This window comes from Paramisgurnus dabryanus, chromosome 1, assembly GCF_030506205.2.
Source record: "Paramisgurnus dabryanus chromosome 1, PD_genome_1.1, whole genome shotgun sequence".
Taxonomy (NCBI): Eukaryota; Metazoa; Chordata; class Actinopteri; order Cypriniformes; family Cobitidae; genus Paramisgurnus; species Paramisgurnus dabryanus.
In genome coordinates this window covers 12,805,230-12,829,424 of record NC_133337.1, presented here as the reverse complement: position 1 = coordinate 12,829,424, position 24,195 = coordinate 12,805,230, and the positions used below count along the sequence as shown (strand labels likewise).

Below are 24,195 nucleotides of genomic sequence, written 5' to 3'. Positions count from 1 at the left end.
AAAAGTGATTTTAATGACGTCTATTTAACTAGTTCGGGTGAAGCATGGTCAGCGCAAAGAGGTCTCTAGCCTTCCCTTAGCAGTTCTGTCCATTGCAGTGAAACTATTTTAACATACGTCCTGAAAACACAAAGTATATGGTTATTATAATGATAAGAGAAGAAAAATGAAAACATTTTGTTTCCTATATGCACCAAAACACAATATCCAAACTTTTACTTGGATTTTTTGTGGTTGCCATATGCTTAGGGGAGTGGCCAATATTAATGGCATAAAATTTTGTCATATTGTTATATATTACTGAAATAATAATTAAAACATTGTTATAATAGGATAACGTACATGAAAATCTCAATTAATATTTAATAATTTTAATTTGTATAGACGTGTGTCAGTGCGCGTGCGTGCGTGTGCTAGTATCCAGTCGGAGACCCTCTGCCCTACTTTTATAGCCTGATGCTTTTGCGCTCCAAGGATGAGGAGGCATATCCCACAATGCTCTCGTGGATAGATGCAGTTGTTGTTGTAGTCGCAGTCGCGTGTTCTACTGGATAGAGTCGCGAAGACCCACGGCCCGTGGACCGACTGCGTGTGTGTGATCGTGCGTGGAAGCCCTCCGCGAAACCGATAGATAGATAGATAGATAGATAGATAGATAGATAGATAGATAGATAGATAGATAGATAGATAGATAGATAGATAGATAGATAGATAGATAGATAGATAGATAGATAGATAGATAGATATTTGTTATGAGGTGCATTGCAGGAGATATTGGGCAGAACATTTAAGAATCGGACGAGAGAGGGGGGGGGGTCCACTCACTGCCGACCGGAGCATGATGGACCCCCTGAACGACACACGCGTGTCTCTGACGGAGCGCAGCGGCACAGGAGCAGCCGGCGGGGAACCGGCGGACGATCAGACGCTTGGCTGCGGGAGAATCGCGGCGATGAGCGGCAGCGAGAGTCTGAACAGCTTCGCCGACATGGAGGACTCGCTGGAGGAGAAGCTGAAAGGTCTGGCGTTCAGAAAACAGATCTCGTACCGGTAAGTGAACGAGCTAATTCACATATGTGTTCAGCAGTGCCGAGTAAATTTACAATACATGTCAGCGATGTATTGATGTTTGATTGTGTTGTGTTTTTCCTGTTAAAACAACAGAGGCCAAATTTGTATTTGTCAAATGCTATATCCAGTCTATCATGGAGATTTTCAGTATAAGAGCAGCCAGTGCATTAAACATTAGGCGCTCATGAATTGCATTATGCAGTTGCATTCACTTTGTGTTTGTGATGTGTGTTGTCGTTTGGCCTGATATTGATTTGTGGTTTATATGCTTTTTGTACACAAAACCTCTGGGCAGTCAGACAGGCTGCTTTCCCCAGATTGTATGATTGACATTTGGCCAGTACAGACATGAATATGAAAGAAACAGGGGGTGATGCATAGTTATGTAGTGATGTATTTGACTGTAGCTGCATTAGTAAAGCCTCTTCTCTCATGCCAGAGTAAAGATAAAGGTCACGTCAGCACTGTGTAATCATTTTGTATAAAAATTATATATATGAAATACAATATTTGTCAAGTTCTTTAATGACATTTATACGTTTGCTTTGCATGAAACTGTCCTAGGCTTTGTAGAGACCTTGCTTGTGATACTGGTTAAAATGTGTAGTAAATGTTTATATACGTTTAACATTTTTTGTTTGTCTTTTATAACAAATATATGTCAACATTTCAGAAGAGAATCAACATTTCTCTCATCTTGGACTGATTTTTTATTTGACCAAAAAATGTGCTTCAGGGATGCATAGATGGTGGGCTTACTAGAATCAGAAAAGCTTACTTTATGTCTCCCAGCAGTTAAAATGAAACATGTAAAGCCCAGGTCTCTGTTGAAGAACAGAGCACAGAACAAAGCAGTCATGATAGATTTTTGAGTTGTGTGTTGGGTTGTTCTTAGGGACCCCTGATTAAACCTTCCCATCCTCCGTCGTACACCTGTTAGTGGAGGAGGGTCACTACTACCACCCCACATGCTCCTTCACCCAGCATTGCTGAGATCCTCCTCTAAGCAGATCAATCCTCAGTTCACCCAAAGTGTCAGAATTAGGGTCAGTCTCTAAAGAAATGATCAAAGCTATATCTCTCTTTCATAAGAGAGATCTTAAAACATCTCCAACTCAGATATGACATCAATGAATCCCATGAAACATAACCGTAGAGGCTAACATAGCATTAAATGTGATGTGTCTTAGATTAAAGCCTGCCGTTCTTCTTTTTTAAGCAAAAGGGCTAAAAATGGAACCTTTGAAGTTTCCAAAGACACAAACAGTGTTCTTTTGACTCTACGAGTCTCAAACTCAGCATTTATATCATATAATGTTATGTACTGTAGAAAATCACATTGCGAGTAGAAAGAGGCTTTTGTGTCTCCTCTTAGACTTGCGTAAATAAAAAATGCCCGAGGAGTTAAAGCACCAGGAGCACAACTGACAATGCCCCATAAAAAAGAACTCATGCATTTTTAAATCACAGCCCTGATTGTAAATTTATACATGCTTGACACATTTTCACTTTGCCGAGCTACTGAATAGTTAAACACATACTTTTATTATAGGCTGCTACTACTGACTCACATGATAAAGAAAATTTCCTACTAAAAACACGAATAGGATGCCATTAGCATCCCAGAATATTTGATGATGACATCACGAAAGAAAACAGTCCCGGGAAGTGATGCATTGTGTGTAGCACTGTTACAAAATAGATGAGAATGAGTTAAGCTGTTTAATATTTGATTACCAGCAACTGTTGCGTTTTATCAGTGGAACTTTAATAAGGACCCTGGTGCAAATTAGTCATCTGTCAAGTTGTTCCAGTTGCATGCATTTGGCAGAAGTCGGCTGTGTCATTTTTATTTATTTTTTTTAAGGCAGACTCCGTGCCTTTTCCAGTATAGTCTGGCAGTTAACTGAATGAGGAGAGCCATTTTGTGTCAGTTGTGTTATTTATTTAACATTTGTTTCTGTTTCAGAGTGTGAAATGCCCACCTACTGTACATTTTGTTGTGTTGGTGAAATTGTCGGTTGGCGTTGATAAATTCCTTACAAAGGTGTCATGCTTGTGCCGTTTTTGGACCTGCTTTGTCCATTTGTAAGTTGCAGTTTGGATGGACTCCAGTTTATGGGTTAAACAGGGTAGGTGAGGCGTGTGTGCTGATGTACAAGCACGTCTCATTTCCTGCACGTCGAACACGAATGCAGGAACGCACATTTGTTCCTGACAGCAGACAGAATGAGGACTTTACATAAATGGTCATAATCTCTGTTAAAGATAGCTGTGTGGAGAGCGGGCGGCTTATCGCTGATAAAGCCGGCCTTTTTGCCATTTCCACTGCGGTGGGGGCTCTTATTGCAGTATGAGGAGACACATTAAAGGATTGGACTTTTGAATCTTTTCCTTATTAGGTGTATGAGCATAAGAGGCTTTAGTGCTGCTGTTCTGTATGGTGAATTGCTGATGACTTTGCTGCTAAGCTGCGTCTCTTCAGGGCTCAAAGCAGAAATCTACTCCTAGGATTTTGTCTTGTACAAGGCCCAACCTGGAGAAGATGCAAACTGTTGCACTCTCTCTCTTTCTTTCTTTATCTGCAGCATTGCTCAGTTAAGGGGACCACTCTCAGATCCAGAAATTCTGTGAAAATGGGGTCTCGCTGTCTCTACCACTTATTTGCTTATTTTAATTTCCAGACGCTCTGTCCTGCACCTGTAGCTTTGGCAGAGGAGCACCTGCAGAAAGCCACCCCATTGGAGGTGCGAGCGTCTCCATCTCCTCATGCAGTGGGGAGTTAACAATGTCACATCACGTGTGCACTCCTCACAGTCTAAATCTCTCTGACACATTCAGCTGAATGTTTTATCAAGCAGGATACAGTCATCACCATACACTGACACAAATGTGTTTTGGTGGAGTGTCAGACAAGAAAACGAAACGTGTGGTTATGTGTTGCCATTAGGCTCTGCCATATAAACAGTTTATAGCATCAATTATTAATAGCATTGTGTGTTACAAAAACAAAAGGCAAGCTGTTGTCTAACATTTAACATTTTGTTACCTTTTTACCTGGGACAACCACCTAAACTTGATTTGTTTATAATCTCCAAACATTTCTAAAAAATTGGCCCTCATATGTACAGCCAAACCCACACACATACTGGGATTACTCGGTATCTTTTTATGAGGACTTAGTGTGCTGTGTCATTTAAATGATTGATGAAGGAGTAATATCAGTGATTAATCCTGATGTGATACAGTCGAATTGTTTTTATCCAAATGAATGCCATTCATCCTCTTTGTTTTGCTATGGTTACTGTAAGCTCAGGTGCATGAAAGTGTCCAGCGGGTACATGCTAACCTGGTTTAGTTATGTTGGAATTAAGGGTGTTTAAAATCCCAGCATGAGTGATTTTATTCCTCAGTTCTGTCCCTGTTCTTTCTCTTAATGCATTGTTGTATAAATACAGCGATGAATAAAGAGCACCTGAAGTCAGTCGTGAAAAATTGAAGCAAGCTTTTGTTTACACTCTTTCTCAGTACGGACACGTCTGGGAATACGGATGGAAATTTTCCGGCCACACATGCGGTTCATTTGCTGTCTCCTTCCCCATTAGGGATTAGGTTTTCACCACAATTCCTTCTCTCAGTTTTTTCTTTGTCTCTAGGTCTCTCGCTCACTGTAATGCGTTCTGCTCGCTAATAATAGCTTGTTTCTTTCTCCAGCTGTGGTCTGGGAGTTCAGCCTTCTCTGCATTGATAGCACAGGGTTAAAGCAGCCCGGGACTCATTTAAGAAATGATTAATTCAATTAGACAGCCAGGACCTCAGGTGGAAAAGCCCCTCGCGTCCCTGTAGCCTTCCTCGTAAGGGGCAGAACAGAAGAGATCTGGCCTTGCTTTTATTACGCTAATGGAGGATCCTGAGATCAGGGTCCTGACACACATTACTGTTCTATTCAGAGGACTGGTTTCAACAGACAACACAAACATTTACCTGTTCATTATCATAAAAGCCATCTGTCACTACTGTATCTTAGAGGTGAGCTTTTTGGGCCACACAGGGTTGGCATATTTGAGTGCCACACAATGCGTAAGAAAACACACTAGATAAAATGTCACGAGCATTTTAACAATTTATTTTCAATTGAAATTCTGTGGTTTACATTACATGGGCGGCAAACTCACAGACAGCCCACAACTCATGTTGGGCACTAAAGTGGGTGGAGCTTTCTCAAAACGAAGACGTATAATTTGATTGGCTCTTTTCTTAAGTAAGGGTCCACAGTTTTTTATCTGTCTAATAGACAAAATTGTATTTACCCAAGTTACCTTAAGTTCCCAGGCTGATACAATACATGCATAAAATGATATATGTAATATAAAAAAAAGATAATTTGTTGAGATATTTAGTAGGGCATCTAAAAATTTTACACATTTTAAAGAATATTGTGGGCATTAAAGGAAAACACCACCGCTTTTCAATATTTTACTATGTTATTACCTCAACTTAGACAAAATATTACATACCTATCTTTTTTCAATGCGTGTACTTAATCTTTGTACAGCACGTCATGACTGTGTTAGCATTTAGCCTAGCCCCATTCATTCCTTAGGATCCAAATGGATGAATTTAGAAGCCACCAAACACTTCCATGTTTTCCCTATTTATAGACCGTTGCATGAGTAGGTAAGGGCTCGTTATAGTTGTGCGTAGGTCCTGCAGCGTAGCAGCGACGGCGTAGGTTCCTCGTCGGTTTACATTTATACTTTTGCGTCGTCGTCCGCATCGACGTGCAAACACACGCACGACCGCTGGTAGGCAGTATCCATGCATGTAACCACAGTAGCAGCGCGACCGTCAGAGGAGAAGAAGAAGCTTGGCAAGTTAACCCACAAACAGCACAACAAAAACTTGTTGTGTATAATTTGAGAAGACCAGCAATGATGGAAGTAAATAAACAGCGACTTTTGATGCAGTTTGAGTTAAATCACTCCTCAACTTGGCTCATCTTTATTTTCACAGACACAAACGGAAATACCTATGACGCAGTTTTTTTACCTGACAGGAGGGGTTCTGGTGGACCAATCACAGTGCTTGCGGTCCACGTAGATCTGACGTGCTGTTAAAATTTTTGCGAGGTGCGCGTCAGGCTATGCAGAGCTACACACAGGCTACGGCTAGCTTACGCCGTAGCTAGGGCGTAGAACCTACGCACGACTATAAATCGGGCTTTACACAAGAAAGTATGTTGGCACAAAATAAAACGTGCCGATTTTTAAGCGGGTAAAAATGAGAACTATATTGTATGGAGGAAGAGCACTTAGTTTGCAGCACTTCGACCTTGGCGTAAGTAAGTGCTCTTCCACCATACATATCAACTTAAAAATCACCACTTTTTATTTAGTGCCACCATACTTACTTTTGTAACTACTCATGTAACAGTCTTTAAATAGGGAAAACATGGAATTTTTTGGTGGCGTTTAAATTCATCCCGGTTTGGATTCTAAGGAATGAATAAGGCAACACTAAAAGCTAACACAGTCACGACGCGCTGTACAAAGATTAAGTGCACGACATTGAATAAAGATAGTTGATGTAAGAACACGGTGGTGTTTTCCTTTAATGTAGGCATCTTTTGACCAATGGACTTTTAGAGTGGCAGGTACAAAAATGCTTTTTGGAGTAGCTGGTATGAAGGATCTTCAGCTCTCAAGACAGCTTTTGTTTTGAGACATTAGGGCCTCCAAACAGGGTTTACGTACAGTAGGTGTGCGGTCAGGCACAGGAGCTTCATCTCAGCCCTGAGCTCTGGTCCTGATGGCTATTTTCAGCAGATGGATGGGTCAGATGAGGGAGAGATGCGTGCTTCCGACGACTCCCCCGCACCCTGGGCCAAAGCCGAGGTTAATTATGGAGGTGTCAGCAGCCAGAGGAGAAGAACAGAGAGAGAGAGAGAGAGAGAGGAGAGAGAGATGTGGTTTATGTACAGGCAAGAGTGGGCTCCAACCCTCGCACATACACTGCCAATGATACTCCTAATCTCTTACACACACAAAAGCATCATCACAGTTATATGTAATTATACAGTCCGATCCCACACTCTCCCACTCACTGACAACCAGTGGTGATACTGAACTCACACAAGACGGGGCGGTGTCATTGTTAGCTGTATCTCAGATGTGGGAGAGCTCTGCATACACAACATAAAGTACATGTTGTACACAGCTGAAGAAGCGAAATGTGTGCACTTTTAAAACATTAAAGTGGACATATCATGACAATCTGACTTTTTCCTTGTTCTTCTATCAACCTAGAAAATGTAATTGGTAAACCATTCTCTGCAAGAATGTGAAAAAATAAGTCATTGAAATTTGGCTCCCCTTGTGATGTCAGAAAGGAAGAATACCACCTCTTAATCTGCACTATCCAACCACGACAATGCTATTTAGTGCAGAGATCAGCTCATTTGCATTTTAAAGGACACACCCAAAAACTGAACATTTTTGCTCACACCTACAAAATGGCAATTTTAACTTGCTATAATAAATTATCTATATGATATTTTGAGCTAAAACATCACATGTGTATTCTGGGGACACCAAAGATTTATTTTACATCTTAAAAATGTCTCGTGTAAGTCCCCTTTAAGCTGCATAAAATGGAAATAAATGTTGGAAATTGTCAAAAGACTGAATCAGTTTATAAGTTTGGTTACCATTGCTTATTTATTCTGCGTATATGTTGTTGTCGCTAAACTCTAAGCGACTGACCTGACTGCCGCTTTCCTGCGATTGTTGTTCACCAAAAAGCAGACCGGGTGCGTGTGTGTGTGTGTTAGGTCGCAGACAGTCAAGGGAAGTACACAGAAACTATAGGGGGTCCGGACCTCTCCCATAAAACACAGGAAAATGTGTCGCACAGCTGTTTCTGTCTGCCACAAGTGCAATTGAAACAACAAATTTTACATGCGAACTGTGCCCATAATGCAGCATTTACAATGAGGGTTTTATTGGCCTTATATCTCTGAATCACTGTTATTTACGGTGTTAATAAAAAAGCTGCCATCAGTACTGTTTACCCACATAGATTTCGCTTGATGTAAGGCCCGATGCTTCCAAAGATAATGAATCCATTTATCAGCAGAAGTTATTGGTGGCGTTCGCCAATTCAAGCATCACCATCACTTTTGTTCACATTTAAGTTTCAAGATTTGAACAAACCTTTAATGGCGAGCATTAAATGTTAACGTGTATCCCATCTGGCACTATTTGTTTTACCAACATGAGTTAGGAGCCATGTGCTTTATATAGAAAAAAGCCAATAAAACCCACAGGCTTGCACTGATGGAGCTAACCAGGCCCTATAGTGTTATAGAGACTTGTGCTCTTTTGACTTGAGCAGTAAGAAAGCATCCAGCAACGGCATTGCAATGTGAGAAAAACATTTTGGGAAAATTTTTGCAACGCTTCGGCAACCACCCACAAGGCCCTATAGCTTGCACTGCAGCAGCGAGCTTTGCATGGGAAAGCACCACTTGTATTTTCTATAGATATGGTTTACTTTTATATCTGAATTTAAGTAACTGTAGCTGGTGAGGAGTCAGGTACAGAGCAAAGAAGAGAACAATTACCCAAAAGCACTTGGACACAAAGGCACCCGGCAAAGCCTCTGTGCCCACTGAAAGAGATGAGAGAGGTAAAGGTAGGACACAAGAATGGAGAGAGTGAAAGAGAGATAGAGAGAGCGAATGTAGTGAAGGACGAGGTGCTTGTGTCCAACAGCAGTTGCTCTGACATAAAAAACTCTGTAGTTTGACCTCTGAGAGGCAAAAAGCAGGAGAGAGAAAGAGAGGCGGCTTGGGGAAAAAAGGGACAGAGATAAAGATGAGCAAGTGTAGCCCTGAGATGTTAGGAAGAATAAAGAGAAATAAACTAATATACATAATATAACAGTGTAAACATTGATAAGGGCTTAGAACAACAAAAGACTCTCCTAGGCTATTTTTAGTTTTGTATTGGTTTAGTTTTATAGTTAAATACTATCTGTTCTTATTAAAGAAACGATCAGCTCTGTCTGTGGCTGCTTTTCCACCATTTTTCCGGTGTGACAGAAGGAGGGTTGAAGAACAGACCGTCACATCACTGTGAGGAAAACACACAAACACACAGCGGAGGGCAAGAGACAATTCGAAAGAGACAGAGCGTCAGAACGCTGTGTAAGTGGGATGAGTGAAGAATGAAATGTGGATGGAAAAGTGTCACAGCGTGAGGCAGATGGATATAAATATCTGAGAGATGTTGTTTGGGGACATCATGGGGAAAAGCCTGGGCTTCCTGTCTGACCAATGTACCAGCAGGATAGGAGTTCTGTTGAGCCCTTTTTACGTACACGTACTGTGTCGGTATGAGGCACACACTTTATGTGAATTACATACATAGTACAATAACTTCAAATCAAATGCTATTTACTGTTATTTTATACACACGTTCATGTACCATATGCACCACCAAACATTAAAGCAATGTACACAGTTTAAACATAATGGCACATGTACACATTTGCTTGGAGCTCAAAACAGCTACACACATACAGTTAATCTTGAGTTTGCATTTTTCCATAGTCACCTTACTAAGCCGTTTTCAGGCACTAAGCTGAGATAATGACAATTACTGGATATGTAATTAACGTTTTATCTGCCAATGAATCAGATTTTCTGGGCTGTTATCTGTGCCTTCAGGAGCAGATTACAGTCTTATCCAGTAAAACTGAAGGACAAGCTGCTTTGTTAAAAATGAATGGGACCTGGGAGAAAGAAAATATAATTTATACAACCAAAATAAAATTTGTACCACCTATACCCCAACATATATGATTGGATCTACCTACAGATACATCCACCTACCTCGATCCGGTCACATGTGTAATGTATGTGCTGATTTTGCATGTGTGTGCGTAGTTTTCCTGTCATTGTCAGTTTGTGTGTGTGTGTTATGTTGCAGTGACAGAGCTCAGGGCAAATGAGAGAGAAATGTGTCTCCATCCGGCACACACATTAAAACACAGTCACAACACACACACACACAAACACACATACACACACTTAGAAACTCTGGCCAACACACAAACTCACATTGAGTGACCACACAATTCAGGAGACATTATAACAGAAATGCAATAGTTTATAAACTGAATCCTCGCCTTGGGATGAGTAAACAGTCACAGGGTGCTAAAACGAAGCATGCAGGGTCTAAAAACGTTTGTTTAAAGAGTAACTAAACCCTAAACCAACTTTTTTTAGTTAATGATCTGTAAGAATGGGGCTTTATTAGTGCTGTTCATTGATTTTAGTAAGTTTTTTGACATTTGGATAGTGTTTCAATACTACAATATATGGTGTAAAAACGTCTGAGTGCTGCCCTCTTCAGGTTGAACGGTGGCTACTACAGTTGAATTTTCCTATTGGATGGTGGGTCCGAAAAATGACTCGTGACGTAAGCACGTTCAAGATCACCACGCCCTTGTTACGATCTCACCACACACTTAGTTCGTCCCCTCTATCTCCTTGGGATCTGCCCACTTTTCTTGCATTTTTCAAATACTGCCAGTGGGTGGAGTCAGGCTTGACCAGGGGTTTAGTTACGCTTTAATTTGCAGCATCTGCAATGCTAATGTCAGTACACTGTTTCTGTGACCGTTTGAGGAACACGAGGCCATTGGTTGATTCATTTCTCAAACGGGTCTTTTTCAGTGGCCTAGATTCTGAAAGCACACTTTTCATTCAATGCATTCTCTATAATTTCCTAATCATTTTTTAATGTTTTAGACATTAACTGACCGATGTCACAATTTTTATGTACTGATTTAATTTCTAATGCATTGATTAGTCATAGCACAAAAGTGCTTGAAAATCTCGAATGTATGTCGTGTTCTGACAGATATGTATGAAAGCGTTGTGAGGCATTTACTTACTGGTAAAATATGATGTGTCCTAGAAAATTAAGTGATGTTAATGTGACAGTCTTATCCGGAACATTCTGTATTGCCACTTGATGCGCTCGTGTGGCATTCTGTACTGTACGCTGTTATCGGGAGGCTGTTGGCTTGAGATAAAAGCAAGAAGATTGAATTAGTTCAAATCACAGATCTGCACGAGATACCTCTTATTCTGCGGTCTCGCGGGAGCTCTGCTTTTGCGTTTACGTTGTAACACTTGTCACCTTCACCACGAATCTCGTTCTCGCTTTCGTTCTTGCCTGTGCTGAGTCTCTGATCTTAATCTACAGAGAGAAAGAGGAAGGAACGGGAAGAGGGTCTAAGGAGTCAAGGACATCCTGCTTTGTCGGGAGTGCCTAGAGGAAGACGGATCACACTCGTAGCCTTGAGGAAGTTGGTGATGTTGAGGCTCAGAGAAGCTGTCCTTTTGCGCCCGAGTCGTATCTCAGCGAACACACTGACCCAGTTAGAGCTCTACGAGGAGACATTCAAGAGAGGAGGAATAGAGAGAGTGATGAAATCACACACAGAACAGTTTACATTCCACCTCTGACATCATCTGGTGACAAAATATCCACAGAAGAAATTCCCTCGTATCTTCAATTTCAAGTTATTTCTATAGGACATTTAAAAACAGTAGAGGCCGACCAAAGTGCTGTACAAGGTCAAGATTAGTACACTATAAATAAGCAATACACAATAGGTAAAATAAACTGTCAAATTAAGATAACTCGATTCTGAACTCAACGGGCAGCCAATGAAGTGATTTTCGGAGGGATGAATAGCAGACTCTAGGGAAGACTCTGAGAGGAATGGTTTATTTTCGGAAAGAGAGCGTCAATAAAAGAAGCTGCAACCAACAACTGTACTAATTTGTTTATCGCAAATTGGGCCATTGTCAAATACCACCCCCAGATTTTTCACATAAGTAGAATTAAATGAATTGAAGGACAGGAGGTTGTTGATAGAATGACCTAGAGTTTGTAGGGTTAAACACTATGACTTCCGTTTTATCGGCGTTTAGGAAAAGGAAATTATTGACATCACTGAGGCAAGCGTGTAGGTCAGTGGTTCTCAATCCTGGTCCTGGGGGCCCACTGCTCTGCACATTTTGTATGTCTCTCTTAGAGCGCACTCACACTATCCAAACCAAACCATGCCCCAGCGCGACTTAGAATTGTGGGACAAGACGATGAAGGTATCTCTGAAATCAGTAAGTAAAGCAAACACTGGATTCAGAGGTGCCTTGATGCCTTCCTGGAGGCAGCATTTTAGAGCTTTCGGACACAGCCTTACTTCAATTCAATGATCTCTGCTAATGAGCTGATGATTTGAATCAGTTGTGTTAAATGTGGGAGACATAAAATGTGCAGAGCAGTGGGGCTGCAGGACCAGGATTGTGGACCACTGGGAAGCAGAAGGGTTTTTCTTAGCCGTCGGTAAATACATTTGCATATTTCTGCATAAACATGAACATAAACATAGTGTTACCTGAAAATTTATCCCAAGTAAAGCAAATGTATGGAAAAAAGAGTAGGTGCTAGAATCGAGCCCTGAGGAAATCACAAGTTAAGTGACCTCGGGAGGAAGTGCATTTCTTTATTTTATTAAGGAAGGCAACTTAAACTTTTAATTTGAACCAACTTAAAACCTCACATCCTAGACCCTAGACCCCTACTAGATTCTAAATAAGATATGAGGATTGTGTGATCAACAGTATCAAAAGCAGAGAACAAATCAAGCATAACTAAAATAACCGAGTTCCCTGAGTCTGTAGCCATTGAGAGAAAGTCATTAAGGACTTTTACTCAGCAGTGTGCTGTGATTTAAAACTAGCCATTTTTCAGACATTTGTTTATCAGTAACACAAGCTCTGATCCTATAGTGTCCACCATAGAAGGATCCAAACAAATCATCATTGATTCATAAATATTAACTCTTACATAATCAAACTATTTAAAGCTTTGCATCATTACAATGAGTCTGCTGAATGACATCATATCCTTTCGAGTCACTGTCTTGTGACTCTACAGTCTGTGTGTGAAACAGATCGCTAGTCAAATACTCACTGCTAGTCAAAGACTCACTGCTAGTCAAAGACTGACAGATGCCTGGATAAAGTGTCCCATTGTTATAGGTTGGCCATAGATTGTCTTTCAAAAGGTCATCTAGGGTTGCATGATGGACCTTAAAATAGCTCGAGGCGCTAGACGTGGATGGACTGACCTTGTGGTTCGGTTCTGTGGGGGTAACGATGGCGGTGATGATTGTCTCTGGTGACAGAACAGGATCTGACACTCACACATGCTATCGGGTTCTCAGGTATCCTCCATCAGGTCTCAGCTATCCGTCCACCTGATCATCTCGGCTCCACACGGGCGGCAGGAGCTTGTGTGATTGGGTGTGTTACAGTAGGTGTGCTCGGTCTATAGCAAGTAGCCATGTGTAACAGTGATGCCAGCCTACAGTGCTCTGGGGTAGACGAACTGTGTACCTCCCTGGCATCATCTGTAGGGTCGGATGAGGCTGGAAGAGTTGGAGGCCAGGCTGTGGTAAGGACCAAAGGGCTTAGGAGACGAAATGGAAGGATGATCAGGGCCCAGCCGAAACTGGAAAAGGAGAAACGAGTGTGCTGGAAAGGTCAGAAGCGGAAAGTGACCTGGTACCAAAGGCTTTTGGGCTACAGGTTAGTGAGAGCTTCAGTGTTACTATAAACTGACTGCTTTAACTACAGCTTAAGAAACTTGGATCAGAGCTTCAATGATACACAGAGCGATGGTGGGCGGTGAAGAGATGTGATATAATAGCCGTGTGTACGTGGGTTGATACCCGACTTAAAGCATGGAGGGAGTTTTCAGCCCACACGCGACTACAAAACCTAATTGGCCGATACAACGAGACCAGGGACAGACGTTACGATGCTGACAGAAAGATTTAAGACTTAAGAGTACCATCGGTGGCGTGTGTTGCACCGTTGGCATGACAACACGGGAGGGATGATATTACCGCAGGGTGTCGAGGGAGGGAGGAAGTCAGTGCCTGCTAATTTGAACACACATCCCTGCGTTTGCACATGTAAAGCCTCAGTCCATTTCTTTACGGATGTTTTTAAGATAAACAGGAACTCACAAACTCCTGGCAAATTAATATCGGCCGATGATAAATGTCACACAGGTGAAATCTTTCTGTGAAACCAGACCACTGTCAGAGCCGGTTTTAGTCAAACTAATTTCATTATAGCCGTCTGCCTGATTGCTCTTCCTGTCTGTTTTCAGCGGCTCTGGTCGGCACGTGGTGGATCCTTTATCTCAAATTGTGTGCCACGCATTCAGTTGATTGCTTTCTAGTGAAACGCTCGCTGTGTTTACCCAAGACTGATTATACACCCTAATGTAAGGCATCTTTAAACAGTGGACATTATTGATTGATTTGCTTAATGTCATGGAATAATATTAAGCAGAAATGTGTTACTCATTTACCTGACTGCAGTGGGAGAGAACACACAAATTAGGGTCTCACGCTGTCTGTCTGTCATTGCTGATTTCATCCGTTTACTGGAATCTGGAACGTTTAACATCTGGAACATGGTGCTTTTCCTATGCATCATTATCTAAACAAAGTTGTGTATTTAAATTTTGAACAACGTTTAAGTGTGTAACTCATGTATATATACTTAAATCATTTGTTTTGAAGAAGAGAATTTGAAGAATTTGTTGTTTTTGGAAAATCAACTTCCTTGAAAAAAAACCTTTTGGGAGTCATGAATGTATGTTATTCTGTATGTGTGGTATTTGTGTCTTCTTGTTTTGTGTGGCGTTCAGGTGCTTCTTCACAATGGCATTTTTCCAGCGCACATGTCATCAGGACCGTAGCTATTTTTAGCTGGGAGGGTCAAGGTGCGTGATCTCTCCGCCCCGGCTCGCTTTACAACAGATCTCGTAACTGGACTCTCGCTTGTGTTCTCTCTGAAGGGGATAATTTTAGACGAGGATTTGAAACTTTCAGCGCGGTGTCAGGTGTACGGCCCACCGCTTGCTTGTCCGTTGGTCCTCTCACTCCCTGCTTCAAAGCGAGTGTGTGTAAAATTATACACCGGGCGCAGGGTCACTTTCAACCTGCGCGCATCAAAAGACACGGCCATATGGCGCTGTGTTTTGAATATGTTAAATAATGAGCTCTTTGGAGGATGATCTGGGGAACAGTTTTCAGGAAAGGAGCTGGATGCTTGAAGGTTGAAGGTTGAGAAGGACATTCCCAGTAGAGGAACACATAATGATTTAAATGTTTACAAAGTCACTTTGGTTAAAAACATTTAATATATGTATAAATGTTACAGTATTACTTTTCAGAAAACGACAACTTTTTGACATTTGAATGCAGTTAACACAGTTGGAGATATGAAATGCACATGTGGCTTTATTATTCAATAATTATTACAATCATTCATTTATGGCAATGATCTTGAGGTTTTGTTAAAGCTGGTTATTTTTTGTGTTGTTATTTTTTAATATCACCTAGTAATTAAATAATTTTATTGGTATTTATTATAACCTTCCTAGGACAGTGGTTTTCAAACTGGGGGCCGGGGCCCCCAGGGGGGCCGCAAGATGGTGCCAGGGGGGCCCCAGTTTTATGACATTTTATAAAATACATTAATTTATCATGAATTTTGTGCAATTAAAACCTAAAAAAAATAGGCTACTAACCAAAAGCACTACTTTTTTTGTATAATTTAATGTTTTTTTTATTAAAATGTTGAGTTTTAGAACAGTTTTTTGTGACAAATTTTCTTTGGGGGGCCGCAAAGGAATGCATCGTACACAAGGGGGGCCGCACGCTGAAAAAGTTTGGGAACCACTGTCCTAGGAAACAGTGGATACTAACATTGTACATTAAACTTATATAAACTGTAGAATCTGTAGGTAGTTTTAATATAAAAAAAATTCTGATTCTGCATATTATAGCACTTAAAATAAGTCATAATTCTGCACTATAATGCAAGCGTTCTTATAAAACAAATGTTGTGTAGCCAAGCACTGAATGTGGATCTCAATTTATGGGCTGTAGTGGTGTAGATATGAGTTTATTGGTGTGGGACACCAGCCAGTACTGTAAAAGAGCAACAGACCGGAACAATGATGAAATAATACTAAATCTAAACTGCATCGGTCCTGTTTGTCTATTATACACCATATATGCCTGAGGCTGTCTCTGAATGCAGGGAATCATGGGAACTTCCTGGCCAAGCAGACTGGTCAACAGATTGGCTTACATCATTTTGATACTGGCACAAAGTAGATGCCCGACTCCTGTTGTGTGTGTGTGTGTCTCCAGTTTAGCTACACAATGATGATTTTTCCATTTATGTGGTCACGCTCACAGAATAGGGACTGTATAAACCTCCAGCATCGCACCTCTAACCCCAGCTAAGTTCTCATTATTTTCTTTTGGGTGAGTTTGATGAGCTTACGCTCTTTGTGGTCATTCTGGTTTGCAGGAAAGCCATTTCCAGGTCAGGACTGCAGCATTTGGGTCCGGCCCAAAACCCTTTCCCTGCTCTGAGCAATGGACCAGTCAAAGAGCTTCGCACCACGGTGGATTGGAGCGTAAGTGCTCTGTTCTTCATCTGCCTGTGTCTTATCTCATTAAATCTTCTTTATCTGCTTCTCTGATCAGATTAGAAAAGACTCATGTAGCAGTATTATAATGCAGTGATGGCATCAGACAACAGTATTTTTTGCAAACCATGGTATAACAAAAGTTAGTTTTTTTTGTTTGTTCTTTAAATCAGTGAATCTCAACCTTATTGACTTCTAGGCCCCTTTTTGTTGTCTTTCTCTTGTCCACAATGTTTAAAGGCCCTGTACTCTAAATTCTGCCCAATAAAGAGTCAGTTTCCCAGACATGGTTAGGTTAATCCAGGCGTTAGTTATATTTAAAAAAATGAAAGCAGTTTTTACAACCATAGCTTACAAAAACATTACTGGTGTGCAACTTGAGACAAAACAATGGCACTGATTTATGTTAAGATATGTCAGTGCAAGTTGTTTTTAAATTTAGACAGCTCAAACATGCATATTAGTCTGGGACTACATTGTAAAAAAACTTAGCTGCCTTAAAATTTTTTGTTAAATCAACTCAGATTTACAAGTCATGTCAAGAGAGGTGAGTTGTCATAACTTATAAAATATAGTTGAGAAAAGTCAACTTAATTTTATAAGTTATAACTACTCAGCTGTAGTTATAACAACTCATCTCTAGTCAAGATAAATAATAGTAAGTTGAAATGACTTGTAAATCTGAGTTTTTAGGCAGAAAAGTTTTTTTTACAGTGAAGTTTAAGCCCTGTCAGGGAAACCACTCCAAAATATTCTATAGCTAGTTGGCATAACTAGAAAGATTAAAAAATTTAAATAGTTAAACAGGAAAAAATCATGTTTTTTGTTGTTTTAGCTTAGTTTATTACTCGTTTTAGTCACCCTTGGAAAACCCCTGCTGAAAAAAACAGCATAATTCCCATGCTGGTTTGGTGCTGGTTTAGCTGGTGGTCACCAGCATACCAGCACCACAACACAACATATACTGGTCTTGCTGATATGACCAGCATGGGATGCTGTATGCTGATGACCACCAGCTAAACCAGCACCAAACCACCATGGGAATTATGCCTGTCTATGCTGGGGGTCACGAGCAAACCAGCACCAAAACACAACATATGCTGATCTTGCTGGTGTGCCGTTTTTTCCAGCAGGGATGTTAGAGGTGTGTTGCCCCCAATTGGGAAACATGGTTTTAAGATCTGCAATAAAGAATCTGTGTATATGTCGTAAATCACACAGTTGGTAGAGCATTGCGTTAGCAATCCAAAGCTCATGGGTTCAATCCCAGGGAGAACATATACTAATAAAATATATAGAGTGAATCCACTGTAATGTTATACCAGAATATCACCTTTGGCCAGTAAGCATCCATATAACATCCACCTTAAATGTCGTAATGCTATAGCAGTGAGAAGATCGCGATTGCCCATGTCAGCACATTTAGGCTGAAGGGCCCTGTGTGCTGTAGTTGTGTCCCGCAAAGACCTTTGGCAGGACGAAAGAGAGATTCGTTAATCCAGGTGCTGTACGTACAGATGGAGAGAGTTGAGGGGCGGGGCCCAGTGGGACGCTTCCTGTGTGTCTTGCTGGCCTTTCCTTTCCCGCTAGTTCTCAATGTGACCAGCGCAGCCATCAAACATTAATGTGCCTGCCTGAAGCTGCTGTGTGTGTGTCAATACAGCACTAATTAATAAACAGAACACTGTTGTTTGTGTTATCTTTTTGTTTTTGTATTAAAATTTCTTTATTTTACGTATGTGCTTTTCTGGATATAATATTGAGGGAAACTTTTAAAGATCCCAAGAAACAGGTGGTTGGATGCAGTTATCCTCCACACTTTAGTTGAGTCATTCTAGAGTGCATTTTATAGGAGAGCAATTTGAAGATGTCCCTCGAAAAAAAAAGGCATTAGTATTTTTCCCAGGTTTGAAACGGGATTGTCTACTAAAATTCAATACAGTCATCTTTTAGGAATACTTTAGATGCCTGTTAAAAGCAGCATTTGACTGTGTGCAGGAAAACGCAGTGAACGGTGATCACCTGTGGCTGGAGACAAACTGCTCAGGAGACCTCTGCTACCTGGGCGAGGAGACATGCGTGGTCAAGATTGCAGTGAGTATAACGTTGATAAAAAAAAGGTTTAAACCGAATAGGAAAAAAGGTAGAGCCAAAGCCGTTCAGAGAGTCAGACGGTTGGTGTATGCGAAGGGCTGGCTGAAGTCATTAGAGCATTTTAGCACTGACATTTGCTTTCATGAGATAATGTGAGCCTGGTGTGCATTGAAAAGCAGAGGTGGCTATTAGTCTGAAAATGTTCAGCAGGTGAAAAGATGATGTCATGCGCTCTGTTTCAGGCTTTTGTTGAAGCGCTCTGATGTTGGCAACTCTAATAAACTCCTTTCAAACATGTTGGCAAAATCTTGTGTTAGAAAAATGAGAGCGTACTGAAAACACAATTTTGCTTCAATTAAATTGCTAGACTGATTACAGATTAGTTTTTTTTTTTTTTTTTTTTGCACCGGGATATTTGTGCTTAGGAAATTGGGATTTAAACAAACCCTAGACCTTAAAGATTATACAACCACAAACATGATTAATACTTCAGATTGAACATTAAAGGAGGGACCTGGAATATCACACAATCTGGCATCATAGCGGCACGTTTTCACATTGGCCAAACAGCCAAAAAATCTCATCTTACTGTTTGGTTTTCTTCAAGAAGTCGGCACCCCGCAGGAAGTGTGCAGTGTGTAAGATCGTGGTCCACACAGCTTGTATCGAGGAGCTTGAGAAGGTGAGCAGAGTCATAAATATGCATTTAAAACACATTGAAATGCATCTGTGGATGTTTGTCTCCACAAACATGCGTCACACGGATAATGCAATAGAGAGACTGTAATCTTTGTATTCCAGTTATGTTTTTTAGGATCAGGCTTTAAGACTATCTGCTGTTGCGTTGTTTGGGTTCATCTATCTGTGCAAATTGACAAAAATAAATAAATAAGTTCAGTTCATAGCCCTAACAAAAAGTAAAGTACCATGTTGCAGTTGGCATCAGATGTCAGCACAGCAGTATTTTGTATTACTATATGAAGCCGCCAGTCCGTATTTGTATATGTTCTTACTCTATTTTTTTGTTAGGATCAGTAATTTATCTCAAAACATGTGTGTACCATCATTATTGCAGACATGCTTCATTGTACAATAACTTGCTTTCTCCAAACCAGATCAATTTCCGATGCAAACCCACATTTAGAGAGGGTGGCTCTCGAAGCTTCAGAGATGTGAGTTTATATCATGATTAAAATCATGCATGATTGTTTTGATGTTTAACGACGATGACATTATGATGCATTTGTGTGTGTTTGCAACAGCAGAACGTTCTGAGACATCACTGGGTCCATCGGCGGCGACAAGAGGGGAAGTGTCGACAGTGCGGCAAAGTATGGTACCCTCGTCATTGTCCAGCAGGAATTAAAGTGATGTATGTTTTTTAATTTAGTATGTTATAATGCTCTTTATTTCTTATTCTGTAGAGTTTTCCACAGAAGTTCTTCTACAGTAAGGAGATCGTGGCCATTAGCTGCTCCTGGTGCAAACAGGCAGTGAGTGTTGTGTCTGAATAGAGACCACTGATGTTTCCAGCTTGTTTGTTTTATGTGGACTGAGACATTCATCCTCTCCCTGTTTGTCTGTCTCTTCATCAAGTTCCACAACAAGGTCACATGCTTCATGCTCCATCAGATCGAGGAGCCGTGCTCGCTGGGAGCTCATGCTGGAGTCATCGTCCCCCCATCCTGGATTATTAAAGTCAGGAAACCGCAGGTATGGCCACATCAGAGATCCCTACTGAACTTAATTTAGATGTGGTGGTTGATGTGTAATGTTGTCATTTGTCTTAAAGGAACAGTTCACCAAAAAATGCAAAGAAATATTAAAGTCATTGTATGACTTTCTTACTTAAGAATTAGATTTTTGGGTGAACTGTGCCTTTAAAGAACTGAGTTGAAGCATTTAATGCCTTCAACTGGTGTTTTTCACGCCTGCTTCTTTGGCCTAAATGCATTTTCAATGTAAACCACATACATTTTTATATGTGACATATTGTATAATACTATTAGATGATGTAAAGATAAAACATGAAAGTGTCTTGCATCATGTCCTACAGTGTAAACATCATGGTTTATATGTTACATTAAAAGCCATAAACGAATTGATCAAAAACTGACCCATCAAATTATTTTAGTCTATGATTCATACAGTAGATATATTTTAACCACACTCATTTAGATGACACATTTAGGGATGGATGGGACAGGTTTTTGAAGTGTGGCTGCTGTCACATTCAATTCAGGAGTTACCAGAAGGGAAGTCACTTGTATAATGTTATAATGCAAAAACCTTTATTTAAAAATCATTTACTCACCCTTATGTCAGTCCAAACCTGGCAACCAGCGTTAAAGGGACACTACACTTTTTAAAAAAATATGCTCATTTTCCAGCTGCCCTATAGTGAAACATTTGATTTTTACCGTTTTGGAATCCATTCAGCTGATCTCCGGGACTTTTAGCGTAGCACAATCCATTGAATCTATTTAGACCATTAGCATCACGCTAAAAAATAACGAAAGTTTTGATATTTTTCACATTTAAAACTTGACTCTTTTGTACATGGGCGTAGATTTAGGGTGGGATGCTAGGGACATGTCCTTACCAATATTCAGGGAAGACTGAATTGTCCCTAGCAATAATTTCGACCAAACAATTAATCTGTATTTATATATAACCACTGATGCCCGTCTTATTCTTGTGTTTTCTATTTTTTACTTATTATATTTTTTTCAGGAATCATTTAAATGAGATTAGAAATCTTTTGCGATCCCGTTCTGTAAAAATAACGCTCTATGTGGTACACAAACGGTTAACAGCTTTCGTTCTCTGCAATGCCCGCCTCCGTAACTCACATCGCTAATATGATTGGCTTTACATTTCTTTAGTCCCGCCTCTCTAACTCACATTGCTAATATGATTGGATTGGCATTTCTTGAGTCCCGCCTCTCTAAAGGGCGATTTATAGTCGTGCGTAGGTCCTACGGCGTAGCCGCGACGGCGTAGGTTCCGCGTCGGTTTTCATTTATACTTGTGCGTCGCCGTCCGCGTCGACGTGCAAACACACGCGAAACCGCTGGTTGGCAGTAATCACGCGTGTAACCACAGTAGCAGCAGAAGTCGTCAGAGAAGAAGAAGCTAAGCAAGTTAACCCACAAACGAAAAAGAAATAGCAACTTGTTGTGTATAATTTGAGAAGACCAGCAATGATGTAAGTAAATAAACAGCGACTTATGTTGCAGTTTTAGTTAAATCACTCCTCAACTTGGCTCATCTTTGTTTTCACCGTCTCAACCGGAAATACCTATGACGCAGTTTTTTTTACCTGACGGGAGGGGTTCTGGTGGACCAATCACAGAGCTTGCGGTCCGCGTAGGTCCGACGCGCTGTTAGGAATTTTGTGAGGTGCGCGTCAGGCTACGCAGAGCTACGCACAGGCTACGGATACGGCCGTAGCTACGGCGTAGCACCTACGCACGACTATAAATCGCCCTTAACTCACATCACTTTCTGATTGGCTTGTATTTACTCGCTACGTGTGATAGGATGGTTTCACTTTGTACAACGCGCCAAACTTCACTCAACAAGACGCGCATTATTATTCGGGCTACAGGTAAGTGAGGAAGAAAGTATTATTATACCCACTGTAACTCTTTCATGCACAAAAAAAGTTGTGTCACATAATGATTCAAGGACAGTGTTTTCACCAATACACGACAATCCCATGTTAACCTGAGGAGTTGCAAACTTGTGTTAACCTTTTATAAATGGGGTGGCAAGGTTATTTAGGGAAGTCCCTAATCCATGAAAGAAAATAACCCCAACATGGTAAAAACATGAATTCATGTCATGATTGCTGAATACTTTACATTACTGCACTGTGGTCATTACTTGCACAGATGTAGACATAATGTAAGGTTGCATTTTAAACTTAAACTATTTTTTCACACTGATTAACTGTCTGTTAATGAAAAGAAGATTTAATGTGAACTACAGAAACGTTAATAAATGTTGTTCAGGAAACAGCATGATATACATACACCTACTTCAACACTGGGATTTTTTTTGCAAAATTAAACTAGGAATTAAATATTAATTGCATATTCTTCAATGTTATAAAGTAAATTTGGATATATGTTACAATGTGATTTTCTTTTTTTGACAAAGACTTAAAAAGTTACTGTTTATTAGGCTCTAGAACATAACGAATTGTTTATTATAGTACATTAAATTTGGGATGGCACCGGGGGTGGCGAGTAAATTGTCACTGAGTAAATTGCATACTGAGTTGTCTGTTGTTTATGTCAAGTTTTTGCAATGCGACCATTTTATTTATGTCCCCACCAATGCCAGAATCAAACCTACGCCCTTGCTTTTGTAGTAACATCGTGTACTAAGCCCGACAGAAAATTAAAAGTTGCAATTTTCTAGGCAGATATGGCTAGGACTTCACTCTCATTCTGGTGTAATAATCGAGGACTTTGCTGCTGTATCATGGCTGTAGGAAGCACCTGAAAATAGTCCCCTTGGTAACTTTCAATAGCAGGGGACTATTTTCGGGCACTGCATAATATCATTGCGGATATTACCGTAGATCAACTCTAGGGGAGACGGAAAATGAGCATATTTTCAAAAAAAGCGAAGTGTCCCTTTAAGTATATATTACTGAATACCAAAGAAAAGCTAGATAACAGAAAAGGTGTACGTGATAATTTTTGTTGCCTCATGTTTGATAGCAATGATGGCAAATGCCATTGGTTCTTTGCTGTTTCGTAACCATTCAGGAGAGGTTGAGATTTTCAGGTACTGTAATAACACCTCATCTGGAATTTAGTTTTTGGGATTTTGAAATTCCCTCATCACCACATAATTTTGTTGTATTTTTTAAAAGAGTATAATTAAAGGAAAGCACATTTTGGGAATTTGGGAGCGTGGGTTGTGTCAGACAGAATTGCAGCACTCACAGAGATGAGAAAGGAATGTATGTTACTTGTCTAACTCTGGGGGATACGGTGAAAAAGGTAAATTCCTAAAATGTGGGCATGTTCCTTTAACAGCTTCAAATGATCTCCTCATATGGGTTTGGATTAACATAAGGAAAATGATGTTGTTATTATGAAGATATTATTTTTGGGTGAACTTTAATTCGACGCTTAGAGCTTTTAGGTGGCATCGGTTATGGAAGAGCTACAACTTAAGTCAGTTTTGTTTGCGTACCGAAATTTTGACTCCTCTGTCCCTCAGAGCTCCTTTAAAAACTCCACACGAAGGAAAAAATGGACGTCCTTCAAAAGAAGAACCAGCAGAAAGGGCACTGATGTGAGTAGCTCTGTTTCCTCACCTGAAGATCAGTATTGACCTCACATACATTGAATGAAAAGTTAAATCAGTGTTTTCTTTTGAGAGCTTGTCTTCCCTTAACTCCTGCTCG

General features: G+C 40.4%; 1 protein-coding gene across 6 annotated transcripts in view; it reads left to right on the top strand.

Annotated features, from left to right (window-relative positions):
- The first annotated feature begins 413 nt into the window (after positions 1-413).
- The window catches only part of dgki (diacylglycerol kinase, iota), a 35,523-nt gene continuing 11,741 nt past the window's right edge, over positions 414-24,195 (top strand). Inside the window, exons 1-9 of one of the 6 annotated variants that reach the window (XM_065265604.2) lie at positions 414-1,050; positions 16,553-16,661; positions 18,672-18,767; positions 19,375-19,449; positions 19,883-19,939; positions 20,033-20,098; positions 20,192-20,260; positions 20,364-20,480; positions 24,009-24,083. In XM_065265604.2, coding sequence (XP_065121676.1) covers positions 839-1,050; positions 16,553-16,661; positions 18,672-18,767; positions 19,375-19,449; positions 19,883-19,939; positions 20,033-20,098; positions 20,192-20,260; positions 20,364-20,480; positions 24,009-24,083 — 876 coding nt within the window. In that variant the 5' untranslated portion in view covers positions 414-838. Of the gene's footprint in view, positions 1,051-16,552; positions 16,662-18,671; positions 18,768-19,374; positions 19,450-19,882; positions 19,940-20,029; positions 20,099-20,191; positions 20,261-20,363; positions 20,481-24,008; positions 24,084-24,195 lie in introns of all 6 variants that reach the window. The other 5 variants (XM_065265599.2, XM_065265600.2, XM_065265601.2 and 2 more) reach the window with 5 other exon arrangements.